The 15,187-nt window shown below is 44.9% G+C and overlaps 1 protein-coding gene across 1 annotated transcript; it reads left to right on the top strand.

Annotated features, from left to right (window-relative positions):
• Positions 1-1,414: 1,414 nt before the first annotated feature.
• Positions 1,415-4,937, top strand: LOC130357525 (gastrula zinc finger protein XlCGF17.1-like). Its single transcript, XM_056560219.1, has 2 exons — positions 1,415-1,551; positions 3,922-4,937. The coding sequence occupies exons 1-2, from the start codon at positions 1,518-1,520 to the stop codon at positions 4,935-4,937; spliced, it is 1,050 nt and encodes a 349-aa protein (XP_056416194.1). The 5' UTR covers positions 1,415-1,517.
• The last annotated feature ends 10,250 nt before the right edge of the window (positions 4,938-15,187 follow it).

The raw sequence follows: 15,187 nt of genomic DNA, 5'->3' as shown, positions 1-15,187 counted from the left end.
TGTCTCCCCATACACAGGATTACACAGTAGTGAAGAAGTCGTCTGGTGAGTGTGTGACACCCCGTGTGTCAGGAGGCTGGAGCAGGAGCCAGAGCCCCGCCCCCGAGGAGCCTCCACCTCATTCACTGATACATGAGCAGAAGATCCTAGAACTTACCTCCAGGATCACTGAGCTGCTGACTGGAGAGGTGAGCGCTGCTGGGAATGCTGGGACATTATACAATAACACCAAGGTATGAAGTGTCTGGAGGAGAATTGTATCATTGTCTGTGTCCGGTTCCTATAACTGGACCATCACATAGATGAAATGGAGATTTCTATAAATCGTTAGATTGATGTAATTTATCTTTTCATTAATCTCCAGCAGCAGTGGAGTCTATGATGGAGAATATGATCTTGTGGTGCTCAGAGGGATCAGGGACGTTACAACAGTGGTTGCAGGGGGTGCGACCATGACCGGGCCCAAAGGGGAAGCGGGGGTCTGTCTGGGGATTAAAGGTACCTGTCCTGTAGAGGCATCTCTATAGTTCACTGGGGGCCAGGACAAAGAGACAAGTGATACAGCATCTTCATTATTTACATCAATATCTACATGAACAAGTTGAAACTGGCAAGGATGGTTCACATCACATTCCCATGCTCTTTGGCCCCTTAAGTCTGCTAAAAGGTAGGGGGGTTCCCATGATCTTATATTATTGACCTATCATGAGGATAGGCCATTAGCTGTAAAAGCCTCAAAGAAGAATAGGTATGGGTAGGAGGCAGACGGGTCACAAAATAGCAACCAACTTCTAGGAAAACCGTTTTTCTAGGGCAGTGGGGAGAAACTTTGGGGTTCTGGGGAGGGAGGCACAAAAAACCCTACAAATTTACAGGCAAACTTGTGCTTGCCTGGTGCAGGGAAAAAACAGAGGAGGAACCTTTAGTTCAGAATGCTGGGTGTGGGCTGCGGGGATTGTGACGACACTACCATGCCCCCTCGTGATATGCCACGCCCCCTTAATGCAAGTCTATGGGAGGCGACGTGACGGATGTCAGGTCCCCTTCCATAGACTTGCATTGAGGGGGCATGGTTGTGACTTCATGATCCCCGTAGCCCGACCGCACTCAGCTTTCAGCATGCAGGAACAGTGGAGTACCCCTTTAAAAGCTTGCAGGGGAACTGGTGGTTTCCTGGTGCAGGAGGAAAACTCCAGAGACAAAATTGTACCTATGTTTCTCTTTGCCCAAGGGCCCTCTACCGAACCTAGACATATATATATTCAATTACTCAAAGGTGACGTCTTCTCTGATCACGTGGAAGTGCTGCCCTGAAATGTTGTCGTTTTCATTGGGAAAAAAAAAAATTCTGCAACAAAATTTTGGAGCTGAATTTTTTTGTAATACTTTGGAATTTCTGTTGTGTGAACATGGCCTGAGAGGCTTCTGACCTTAATATAGGATAAACTAAGGTTCCTTTATGTTTATTTCCTCAGGTCCATAATGTGAGATCCTTGCAGGAAAGTTCTGGAGGAACAATGAGTGGACTAGAAACCCCCATATCAGAGAATGGTAAGAGCCTTTCATACATCTTATGTTTTATTCTGTCATTATAAATTACAGACTGAGGTTACTAAAAGCGTTTTGTTTCCAGTAAAGATGTATCATGTAGACATCTGCTGATGTTTTCCATCATATTCCTTGGTGCGGGTCCAATGTGACTCCAAATGACTTAACATTGACAAAAACAATTAATGGGAAAATGTACATTTAGGGCAGGGTCACACGGGGCGCATCCGCCTCGTATTTGACATTGCAGATGCACCGACAGCAGTCACAGAGGGACTGCAGAGTGAGCTCCCGGACAATGACATAGTGCTGGGGAACCTGTATGGAAGAAACTTGTGCTTGGCTAATGATTTACACAGCTATAGATGGCATGATTGTGGGAGAAGGGGTTAGTGATGCACTGGGTATTTGCAAGGTACTAAAAGAAACAGCAGAACAGCAAGGAAAGGGTTACCCTAAGCTCTAAACAGGCTAACAATGTGCTGGGTATAATTTATACAGTATGTTACTATAGATAATGTGTTGGTGGGTGGGGGGAGAGTTACTGATGCGCTAGCTTTGTAAAGTTACTATGAGCTGAAAGGAAAAAAACAGTAGTAGCATAGAAAGGGTTACACTTAATGCTGCTACCGAGGTGAGAAGGGAGCCCTGATTTACCATTCATGGACAATACAGATCCTCTGGACACTCACAGATGCAGGCACACAGTCTTTCTCTTCGGCACAGAACACATGGCTATGTACTGCCCCCACTTCCTATAATCTCTTGCTGATGCTGTTGCTAGAGACAGATTTCCCCTAACAGGCAGTGATTTTAATAACGTTAAAAAAAAAAAAAAATAATTATGGAAGATTCATCAAAACTAGTGCAAAGAGAAGTGAAGTAGTTGCTCATAGCAACAAATCAGAAGTTTTATTTTTCAGAAGCCTCTTTAAAAATTAAGTGATCTGATTGGTTGCTATGAACAACCGCTTTTCTTTTCCTCTGTACAAGTTTTGATAAATCTCCCTCATAGTTAAGAATCGCACATCCGATCAAATGGAGGGGAGTTGTATAAAACGACAGTGACCATTTAAATATACTGGTGTGAATGAGGGCTTAAAGGGTGCTCCCCCCCCTAGACATCATAGCCCCTATCCAAAGGACAGGAGATAAGATGTCTGAATGCGGGGGTCCAGCCGATGGGACCCCCGCAGTCTCCATGCTGGCACCCTGTCGTTCTGAACATTATGTTCAGAACGTTGAGTTAGGGTGGCCGCGGTCATAGACATGAATGCAGGGACATGGCTTAACGGCAGTCACATCCCCTCCCATAGACATGAATGGAGGGGGTGTGGTGTGATGTCGGGGGATAGGGGGCAGAGTACCCGTTCAAGTGTAGTCATCTGACTTCTTGAAACTGGTTACAGGGGTACTCCGGTGGAAACTTTTTTTTTTTCTTTTTTTTAAATCAACTGGTGCCAGAAAGTTAACCAGATTTGTAAATTATAGTCATGCCATGACTAAAGGCCATTGAGCCTGAAACATGTCGGCTAAGAGGTAATGCTCCAAGTTTTGCCTGGATTCTAATTCTCTGTGTTCCTGCACTGCCATCCATATGGATTTTTAAGTATTTCCAATAAATGTAAAGTTTTAACAGGCGCTGGCTGCTGTTCCACTTGTATGGTGTTCGTATTGAGGATTGCCGTGCGCCTTGAGTCCAGGTGAGCTGATAACCAGTCTCTCTTTGTGTACAGATTTGGAAATTACATCTATTAAAAAATCTTAATACTTCCAGTACTTATTAGTGGCTGTATACTACAGAGGAAATGGTTTTCTTTTTTGATTTCTCTTGTGTCACAACCACAGTGCTCTCTGCTGACCTCCTCTGTCCATTTTAGGAACTGTTAAGAGCAGGAGAAAGTCCCCATAGCAAACATATTCTGCTCTGGACAGTTCCTAAAATGGACAGCAGAGGTCAGCAGAGAGCACTGTCGTCGTGACAGAAGAGAAATCCAAAAAGAAAAGCATTTCCTCAAGTTTTCCACCGGAGTGCCCCTTTAAGTCATATTTCTATTAACTTTGGGACCCCCATTTGTCACTGTTAGGGTCGATTAATTTGTTAAAACATCTGGTAATGGCTTTCATTAATTTAATGTAGGTGGCTATTTATATTAATATAAATAAATTGGCAGTTTTTGAATATTAAGTTGACGTCATGTTATTGACCCGCCCGTTTGATACTTTTTGTGTTTGAAAGAAAAAAAGATAATCTCATAGGCTAGCCTTTTGTTGATTTTGTTCACTTTTATTTTATGTCTTGCTAACTGTGTAAATATTTTACATGAAAATTATAAATATTTTCTAATAAAGAACATTGCTTTGTTTTCCCAGTTGAAGACAGGATAAGAGGCCGCCATGGACATCTTATATCTCCTTGTTATAAAGTAGAGGATGATCAATCACAGATCGGCAAAAATAGAACCGGACTTGGGCTGGGTAAAAAATTAGCAAATTCTGAATGTGGAAACAACTTTAAAGATAAATCTTATCTTTACAAACAAGAGAGAACTTACATAGATGAAATGCCATTTTCATATTCAGAATGTGGGAAATATTTTAGTGAAAAACAAAGTCTTGGGAAACAGACAATGTATACAGGAGAGAAGCCACTGTCATGTTCAGAACTAGAGAATTTACACCTTGTTAAAAGTCAGAGAACTCACACAGGAGAGAGGCCAAACTTATGTTCATCATGGAGGAGACACTTTAGTGACAAATCAAATTTTCCTAGACGTCAGACGATTCCTACAGGGGGGCAACTATTTTCATGTTTAGAATGTGGAAAATCTTTTAGTGAGAAATCAAGTCTTGTTAGACACCAGGAAACTCACACGGCAGAAAAGCCATTTTCATGTATTGAATGTAGGAAATGTTTTAGTGAGATTGTAGATCTTGTGGCCCATCAGAGAGCTCACACAAGAAGGAAGACCTTTTCATGTTTTGAATGTGGGAAATGTTTTAGTCAGAAATCAAAGCTTGTGAAACATCGGAGAATTCACACAAAGACTTTTTCATGTCCTGAATGTAACAAATGTTTTGCTTCAAAATCAGATCTTTTCAAACATCAGAAATATCACATAGGGGAGAAGCCCTATTTATGTTTTGAATGTGGAAAATGCTTTAGTTTTAAATTTAGCTTTGTTATACATCAGAGAACTCACAAAGTGGAAAAGCTGTATTCAGGTCTTGATCCTGGAAAAAGTTTTAGTCCCAAATCAAATCTTGGTGAACATCGGAGAACTGGCAAAGCAAAGAGGTCATTGTCATGTGCAGTATGTGGGAAATTGTATAAGTATAAACGAAGACTTGCAAGTCATCTAAGAAATCACACAATGGGAAAGCCATAGATTTATGTTCAGAATGTGGAAAATGTTTTACTATAAGATCAAATCATTCTAAACACTGAAGAGCTCAGAGAGAAGGGCAGACATTTTATTTTTTATTTTTTTTATTTTTTTCAGAATGTGGAAATTCTGAATGTGGAAACAATTTTAAAGAGAAATTTCCTCTTTACAAACTAGAGAACTCGCATAGATGAAAGGCCATAGTCCTATTCAGAATGTTGGAAATCTAGTGAAATGCAGAAATTTTTGTTCTGAACATGCTGTAGATTTATTGCTAAGTTATGTGGGTAAATTGTAACATTTTGTGTAAACATTTTTGGGCAATAAATTAGCAACTTATTCATTTTTTTTTTTTTTTTTTTTTTAACTTTTTGCCTCACTTGCCAAGTGGGCAAAGCTAGGCATAAAGTTGTCATGAAAGGGGGCATGGCCCCTCAAAACACTAAATTTATTACAATTTACGCTACATAGGTAGGGTAATTGTAGATAAAATATATATTGTAGCTAGGAGTTAGCATTGATTTAGGAAGCACAGCACACAGTATCAGTTTCACTGTTTGATTTTTTTTAAAGGGGTACTCTGCCCCTAGACAACTTATCCCCTATCCAAACGATAGGGGATAAGATGTCTGATCGCAGGGGTCCCGCAATCCCCAGAACCCCCTGCGATCCTCATGCAGCCCCCGTCGTTCTAAACAATATGTTCAGAATGTGAATTCAGGTAGAAAACAGACATGGTCGCACATCTACAATCTTGCACAATGATCTAATTGCTTCTCAGCATAATATCAAAAACTAACAGGTTGTTAGTATATACGTTTTGATCAAAAAGTACAAAGCCCACTCGCCACGTCAAGGCCACCTATTTAGAGTGGGTCCCTAATGTCCCTAGCATAAAATGGCGTAGCACTGGGCGGCGACCACCACCGGTGCGGCACCAGTGCCCACAGGGGGAACGACCCACTGGCAGAGCCTCCCCAATGCCACTCAAACCAGTCCATAAGTCGCACCTCCCTGCAGACACGGCAACAACGGACGCCGCACAGCACCACACCAGTGTGAACAGGATGCTATAGCTCACTTACCATGCTCTCCCAGTCAGACTGGGAGGCTGCTAGGAAAGAAATGGCCCATGTGTAGCTAACTACTACTTATATTGCAGGGAGGTGCGACCCATGGACTGCTTTGAGTGGCATTGGGGCCGCTCTGTCAGTGGGTCGTTCCCCCTGTGGGCACTGGTGTCGCGGCGGTGGTGGTCGCCGCCCAGTGCTACGCCATTTTATGCTAGGGACGTTAGGGACCCACTCTAAATAGGTGGCCTTGACGTGGCGAGTGGGCTTTGTACTTTTTGATCAAAACGTATACACTAACAACCTGCTGAGAAGCAATTAGATCATTGTGCAAGATTGTAGATAAGCACCATGTCTGTTTTCTACCTGCATTCTCAATATGTTCAGAACGCTGGGTTCCCGCTGCTGGGATCGTGATATCACGTCATTCCCCCTCCATTCATGTATATGGGAGGGGGCGTGACACCGGAATCGAGCGTTCTAAGCATACTGTATAGAATGCCTTTGGATAGGGGATAAGATGTCTAGGAGAGGAGTACCCCTTTAAGAGGCATGCGCCTCCCAATACATCAGATGAAGCAGCAAATGTAGATTTCAAATGCAATGAGCTTGTAATCTTGTATACTTTTTTTGGCTTGTTTGTAGTATTCTTTTCATATGTTAAATTGTCGGACATTATTCTTTATATTGTATACAAGAGAAATCCCATGATGCATGACTGCACTGGAAATGTTTTGTAATAAAAAAATCACAATAAAATATATAAATATACAAAAAAACTATTTCTTGCTCAGCACAGAAATTTTTGGTTATGATCTCGGTGACATCTATTGTGTGTAAGTGGCCGGAATCCTCATCGATAAACCCGGAACATTCCCAATACTGAAGTTATTTTGAAACAAAGAAAAAAAAATTCCCCAGTAAAACGGTGTAAGTTTTCTTCATTTCGAGTGGACCCAGAAATGTCGGATTGACGCAAAACTCTCCATGCGGTTATGTCTCCGGCAGATATGTAATCATTACAGGAGTGGTCTTACCACAAGAAGCGTAAACGTGCTTGCCTATAAAAGGCTCTCAGAGGCTACATTTGGGTAGTGTACCTCATGGTAAGGTCATCGCTTCTCGTTCTTTTGGCTAAGATCAAGTGCAGTATCTGTTCTTATCAGTGGTTTGGTCTTTGCCATTGATATAGGATGGATGCTGCATGGAGGGGGGCAGGTGTACTGGGCGTTCCGGGGCTGGTGCCAGAGGACCAGCTCAATGGCTGCCCTGATGTGACTTTTCTCCGGGTCTCACCATGAGGCTGGGAGGGTCTAGAGCCGAGGTACTCTTGTGCCTCGGGGAGAGGTGACCCTGAGGAGCCGAAACTCACTGGGTGTTATAACTCACTGAGTGAACGCACTGCACCATACTCTTCACCTTTGGCACTCACCCTTGGTATCCTGGCCTTCTGGCCAGGATCAGGGAAATTTTTATATATTCGGGCAGATGACCGGGCAGTATATCTGTACTCATCCTTATTTTATTTTTTGTATGTCACTTTTACGTGTTTGTTTGTACACAGGATTTGTCAGGATGCGGTAGCCCTTCTGGGTGTCCCTCCTGGCGGTCTAGGGGAGGTGTGTGTGGCAATCAGGTCCCTGCAACCCCTGGGCATCTTGGCTTAGGTTGAGATGCCATCAGTATACGGCTCCTTGGCTGATACCCTGGTTAACTCCTAGGTTGAAGCCAGGTACATTTGTGGCCCCTTAGTAGCTTCGACGAAAAGGTGCATCGAACCTGGATCATTGCAGGTGCCTTTTGACCTGGAGGTGAAGAGTAGGTTTGTTGGGGGGTCTCTTTCCTGTTTGAGAAGGGCTTAGTGATAGACCGCATCCTTTGTGCACTTTTTTTAGTGTGACACGTTTGCACTTTTTCTTGCACGCGTCTCTGCAAAAAAAAAGTGTACCTCATGGTAAGTGATTGTTGACTGCTAGTCGTGCCCCTACAATGCACTTGAAAACCATTTTTGTCTAGTTTAGACTTTGAGAGGGGCGCTCATTTTGACCTTAAAGGGGTACTCCGCTGCTCAGTGTTAGAAACAAACTGTTCCGAACGCTGGAGTCGGTGGCGGCAGCTTGTGATATCATAGCCCCGCCCCCTCATGACGTCTGTGATGGCTGTCACGCCCCCTCCCATAGACTTGCATTGAGGGGGCGGGGCTATGACATCACAAGTTTCCGGCTCCAGCATTTGAAACAGTTTGTTCCAAACGCTGAGCAGCAGAGTACCCCTTTAAGGACCAGGCCAATTTTCATTTTTGCGTTTTTGTTTGTTCCTCCTCTCCTTCCAAAATCTATAACTCTTATTTTTTCCACCTACAGGCCCATATTAAGGCTTTTTTATTTTTTTTTGCAAGACCAATTGTACTTTGTAATGACCGCTTTCATTTTACTATGACATGTACCATGAAACCAAAAAAAATTATATTTGTGGGCGGAAATTTAAGAAAACTGCAATTTTACAGCTTTTGAAGGTTTGGTTTTTACACAGTGCACTTTATGGTGAAAATAATCTATTTTCTTTATTCTGTGGGTCAATTCGATTTAAAACGAAGTACCAGGACAAAGTTGCCCATAGCAACCAATCATATCTGGTTGCTATGGGCAACTCAGCAACTTTTCCTCTTGACAGGTTTTGATAAATCTCCCCAGTAGTGTCTAGTGAAGCGATCAGGTTCCCGTCAAAGCCCTTCCGGTGAACTACACGTCTATATATGACTTTTGTCACGACCCTTCTGTTTGCCAGATTATCTTCAGATGAAGTCAGTTGGGTCCTCACCAGCACGGACACAGAAGATCATAAATTGCAAAAGACAAACAAAGACAAACATCAAGAGTACAGTATATAAAAAGAAGGTGATTAAAAGACCACAAACCCTGCCAAGACAATACATTACATATATTCTTACCCCCCAAGGAGGAATCATTTTAAACGGGTACGCCGCTGGAAAACATTTTTTTTTTTAATCAACTGGTGCCAAAAATGTTAGAGATTTGTGAATTACTTCTCAGCTGCTGTATGCTCCACAGGAAGTTCCTTTTTGAATTTATTTTCTGTCTGACAACAGTGCTCTCTGCTGACACTTTTTTTTATTTATTATAAAAGTACAAAACTTATACAAAAACACAAAACAAGTTTAACCAGCTATAACATAAATAAGAAATACACTGGTACCAAAACAAAACCCTGCCTAACCGGCCAGCCCAGCTTTACAAAGGCCTAAAATATGCCAGCCCATCTAACTGAACCAAACAACACACTCACACACATACCAAAAATGAACATAAAAATAGCACAACTTAGCTTATCAAAATATGAAAATAAAATTTAGCACTACCTGGCTACAACTCAAAACCATCCATACTCGGGAAACACAACGCGAAAACAGAACAGAAAATATAACAAGCACACCGCTACAAAAAATAAAAAAAATAAAATCTAAAAGCACAACTTGGCTTAGCAATATAAACAAAATTTAGCACTACCTGGCTACAAAAAAAAAAAATAATAAAAAAAATTAAAATTACAAATTTAAAACACATACACTATACCAAATAAACTGAAATAAACCATGTAACAACATAACTGGTTCGACTGCCATAACTACTGTAATGCTATAATATAAAAAAAAAATATATAAACAATATACATACAAAATCACATGAACATAATAATATAGTATTTAACTAAAAATAAATATATAGACTACAGAAAACCTACAAAAACAATAGAACACCCTACCAAAATCCCTACACTAAAACTGTACCCTCTCCCACACCACCCCTCCTGCACATGGGTCAGAGTCCATACCGTTCATACACAAAGTCCTGTCCCTAACTGACCCATGTCAGGTCCCCAAAAGAAAAGCAAAACACCACCACCCACAAATACACCCTCCCCACCTAGCACTCCTCCCAACCAGCTTACACACAAACGTATACATACTAACATATACACACTGAACCAAAACCATCTTAGGCCCAAGTTTGGTCGCCTGTAAGCCCTTCATACCATATCAGCTTAAAACAAAACAAAAAGCTAGCGTGCACATGCATTAGCCCACCACCAGGGAGAAGGATGGCAGACTTGATACATGAAAATAATTTTAAACTCTTTCCCTAACTCCCCCCTACAATTTTCCCTAATTATATCCCTCCAATAAAACTAACCCTGCTCTCACCCTATCACTATCCCTATAGCACTGCCCCTAACCAAAATAAAGGTACTCTACCTAAAAGGTCTAGTACCTAGGGCACATAAAAAGAAAAACCTCTCCACAGGAGAGAAGCCCTACTGGTACCAAGACTGCCATACTCCAAAGACCTGATCTTCCCGAGGTCATCAGTGATATTCCTACAGACCTCCACTTCGGAGAGGATTTTCTGTTGGGTCGACACTAAACACCGTGCGTTCCACGTGTAGTACCTAACCACTAAGCTAACTAAGAATAAAGTGCCCCGGTCTCGGCCACCCAAGTTCCTAAATGCCCCATAAGCCCACTCCGGGTAGGTAAGGCCGGCAAGTTGACTCCAGCCGATGGAAGCACACACCCGGTTGTAGACCCCTATATTAAAGGGACAATGAAGCAGGAAGTGGTCCATGCTTTCCAGCGTGTCCCCGCACTCTTCTCGGGGACATCCCCGGTCATCAGAGTTCCTACACTTCAAATTGTCCCTCACATATAGCTTCCCCTGAAAGCAGCGCCAGGCCAAGTCCCAAAACTTCTGAGGGATCCTTTTCATGTTCAAAAGATACAACCCCATCCTCAGATCCCAACCTGGGCAGCCCCTGAGCACCAGAGGCTTCTGGAAGTGGGTCAACAGAACCCGTTTTTCAAGGAACTGCCTTGACTGGGTCCTGATCTCCCACACTCCCAGACCCCACCGACATATCGCCTTCAGAGTCGGGGTAGCATAAGCCGGAAGATATCCATGGGGCGTACGGAGGTCCATCACTCGCCCTCCTCTCTCCCACTCCTTGAAGAAAGGCCGAAACCATTCCCTGCAGGAGAGTACCCACGGAGGAGCCCTCTCTCTCCAGAGGTTAGCGATGTTAGCTTTCAAGAAGGTGTTCGTAAAGAACACCACAGAGGGTTTACCATAGATAAACCCCCTAGTCTCCTCGTGCGGTACGTAACCTCCCTCTTGACTAGTGTTGCTTGCGAATATTCGCAATGCGAATTTTATTCGCGAATATCGCATATTCGCGAATTCGCGAATATAGCACTATATATTCGTAATTATGAATATTCGTTTTTTTTTTTCTTCACAGTACGCATGACAGTGATCACCCCTCTCTACTTCCAGCCTGTGTGGTGTAAAGAAGGCTCTAATACTACTGTGTGAGACTGGTGTCTTCGAATTTTCGCATATGCTAATTTTTGCATATGCTCATTTTTGCATATGCTAATTTTCACATGCGCAAATTTTGCGCATATGCGAAAATAAACCGCAAATATTACGAATATGATAATTTAGCGAATGACGAATATTCGTTCATATATTCGCGAAATATCGCTAATTTGAATATGGCCTATATCGCTCAACACTACTCTTGACTAGGTTCACCCTGTTCCCCCATAACAGTTGGAAAAACAGGCTGTAGACCCTAGTGTAGTAAGCCTCGGGCAAGATACACACGCTGCCCAGATAGATAAACAAGGGGAGCAGGTACGATTTGATCAGGTGTACCCTTTCCCTGAGGGTCATAGACCAACCCTTCCACTGGTTCACCTTCTGTGCGGCATCTTGGAGCTTACCATCCCAGTTTTTGGTGGGATAATCATCCTGGCCGAATGTGATGCCTAAGACTTTTGCTGATTCTTGGGGCCCTGGAAGGGTGTCCGGGAGTTCAAACGTGGGATCCCACCCTCCCAGCCAGAGACTCTCACACTTATCCCGGTTGATCTTAGACCTGGATGCCTCCAAGTAGCGGTCCACCTCCGACATCACCACATCTACCTCCTCTCTCTCTCTCTCTCTCTCTCTCTCTCTCTCTCTCGGAGACGAAAATAGTGACATTGTCAGCGTACGCCACCACTCTCTGGGTGACAGCCGACTCTGCCAGACTCATCCTGATTCCCGGCAATGGTCCGCGACTCACCCTCCTAAGGAAGCGATAGATCGCTAGCACATATAAGAGCGGGCTCAAGGGACAACCCTGACGGACTCCGGATTCCACCTCAAAAGAGCGGCCAGACCACCCGTTTACCAGCGGGAAACTCTCTGCCCCTGCATACAAGATCTTAAGCCAATTAACAAAAGTACTCGGTAAGCCATATCTCAGGAGGACGGACCAGAGGTACTCGTGGTTCAACCGATCTAATGCTTTGGCCTGATCCAAGGACAGCAAGTACCCCTTCCAGAGACCTGCACTACTCCGCTCCACTGCCTCCCTGACACTGAGGACCGCACTTAAGGTGCTTCGGCCTGGAACAGAGCAGTGCTGAGCCCCCGAAAGGAGCCGGGGTGCAAACTTCACCAACCGATTAAACAGTATCTTGGCCAGAAGCTTCCTGTCCCTATTGAGAAGAGCTATGGGCCTCCAATTCTCAATACGGCTGGGATCTTTACCCTTTGACAGAAGAATCAGGGCTGACCTCCTCATTGACTTCGACAGAGTGCCCGAGGAGAGACACTCATTGAATACCTCAGTCAAGAGGAGAGCTAAAGACTCCTTAAAGGTCCTGTACCACTCGGATGTTAAGCCATCCCGACCTGGCGACTTCTTAGGGGCAAGCCCCTTGATCGCCAGTCTCACTTTATCTTCCCTGATCTCTTCTGCCAAAACGCCAAGAGAGGGGTATACCCCTGGCTCAGGAATGGTTATAGCCAGGAAACCCGACATCACATCCCGATCCAGATCCTTCCTCCCCAAGAGGTGCAAGTAGAAGGATCTGACAACCTCCAAGATCCCTGATCTGGACAGATTCAGAGATCCTGTACTATCAATCAGTCCTGAAATGACTTTACTACTCACTGACATCTTGCAGTTTCTGTAAGGGTGGGGCGAGCGGTAATTCCCGTAATCCCTCTCAAAAACCAAAGATGCGTGCCTATTGTACTGACACCTCATCAGCAAGAACTTCACTCTGGAGATATTCTCTCGGCTACCTCCAGTCGAGACGAGAAGCTCGAGTTTCCTCCTCAGACCCTGATACAGGCGATACCTGTTCAGGGACCTGAGGCTCGAGAGCTGGCGGAAGAACCCCGCAACCCGCTTCTTGAATATCTCCCACCACTCCAGCTTATTACTACAAAGATCCAGTAAAGGTACCTGACTCTGAAGAAAATCCTCAAAGGACTGTCTCACCTCCGCTTCCTCCAGGAGGGACGAATTCAGCTTCCAATAACCTTTACCCATCCGAGGGGTCTCTGAAACATTCAGGGAAAACAAAATCATACAGTGATCGGAGAACTCCACCTCAACCATGGACACTGCGGAAGAGACGGCTTCCTCCTTTAAATAAAACCTGTCTATCCTAGACCTGCGACTACCTTGATGATAGGTGAAACCCGTGTGGCCTGAGGGGCTCTGGATGTGGGCATCCTCTAGGCGAGCTTCTCTAGCTATGCTAATCAGTGCCACACTATCGCAAGTCAGCGGACCATTGGAGCTTCTCCTATCTTGGGACCTCGTGACATTATTGAAGTCCCCTCCAAAGATCACTTGCCGACTCGTAAAAAGAAAGGGCTTAATCCTCATAAAGAGATTTTTATGACCCCGCTTAGTTTGTGGGGCGTAGATGTTAATGAGCCGGAGCTCCTGTCCCTTCATGAAGACATCTAAGATCAGGCACCTCCCCATTTCTAATTCAATAACCCGTCGGCATTCAACAGGAGCGGTAAAAAGGACCGCCACCCCACTATACGGCTCAGCCGCAAGAGACCAGTGGGAGGGGCCACGCCTCCACTCTCTTCTGGCTTTTACCAGAGAGGCTAGATCTGACAACCTGTTCCCTTGTAAAAAGAAAATGTCGGCTTCAACACGGCCGAGAAAATCAAAGGCTGCAAATCTAGCCGTATCTGACTTTATGCTGGCACAATTAATAGATGCCAGCATCAATGGGGTGAGTGCCGCCATACAGGGTGATTAAATTAGACAGCCACACCCTTTACTTTTGCTTCCCTTTCTTTTTCGCCCCCTCTTCCCCTTAAGAAGACGAGAGGGCAGGACCACACTTAGACCTTTTTTTTGGATTCAGATTGATCCATTTGATCCCCATCTCCATCCGGCCCCTGTCTAGCCCTACCCTCCGAGGAAGTTGTCCCGACAGGACAGGGCCCAGTTCCCCCCAGAGGCTCTTTCTTCCTAGGCACCCCGCCCTCACCTTCCCCCTCCAAGGAGGGGGAGAAGATGGTTTTGAGGACGAGGTACCGGCTTGACAGGTCAATCAGAGGGGGGGGGGGGGGCAGTCAGGCTTCCGTTTTGGACCTTAAGGAACAGATTACTCTGACCTCTTCTTTCTCCCTTTCCTTTTGCCCTTATCTTTCTTTTTAGGCCTCTCCCCACTATCCTCATCCACACTTTCATAGTGGGAGGAATCAGAAGGGTCGGCCATATTGACATCCTCTTTGCGCAGTCTCCTGATCTCCTCATCTAGCACGTTCTCCACCAGGGCTTCAGCAGTTACAGGGCCAGCTTCAGGAGCAGGGGCCGAAGCTACCCCCGCCACCTGGGCACTCTCCAGCTCCCTACACCTTCTACGATTTTCCTCCCGCCTTAGTTAGGAGGGGCCCTTTTTCCTCCTTACTGGCCCTGTTGCGCCCCCATCCCTGCCTGTACCCTCCCCAGCCAAGGCAACTTCACAGCTCTCCTCAGCCGGAGCGGCCACCGCACGGGCGAAGGCGCTAGAACAACGGCTAAAAGGGTGTCTGAGGACACCACACAGGTGGCACCGGATCTGCCGACAAGATGTCACTCGCCCAGATGACCCACCCCACCACACAAAGCGCAGACCTGCACAGTACTGGCTGCGCTAAAGTGGGTGGGGCTGCCACACCTGTGACAGACCTTAAGCTGCCCCTGGTAGAAGACCTGAATCCTATCACGTCCAAGGAAGGCGGCTGATGGAATGTGGGCAACCAGGCTTCCGTTTTGGACCTTAAGGAACAGATTACTCTGACCTCTTCTTTCTCCCTT

The sequence above is a fragment of the Hyla sarda genome, chromosome 2 (genome assembly GCF_029499605.1).
Source record: "Hyla sarda isolate aHylSar1 chromosome 2, aHylSar1.hap1, whole genome shotgun sequence".
NCBI lineage: Eukaryota > Metazoa > Chordata > Amphibia > Anura > Hylidae > Hyla > Hyla sarda.
This window is presented reverse-complemented; position numbering and strand designations above follow the sequence as displayed.

Coding starts and splice junctions, on each gene's coding strand:
- LOC130357525 (XM_056560219.1), top strand. CDS start 1,518: ATGAGTGGACTAGAAACCCCCATATCAGAGAATG. Junction 1,552..3,921: donor AACCCCCATATCAGAGAATG/GTAAGAGCCTTT, acceptor TTGTTTTCCCAG/TTGAAGACAGGATAAGAGGC.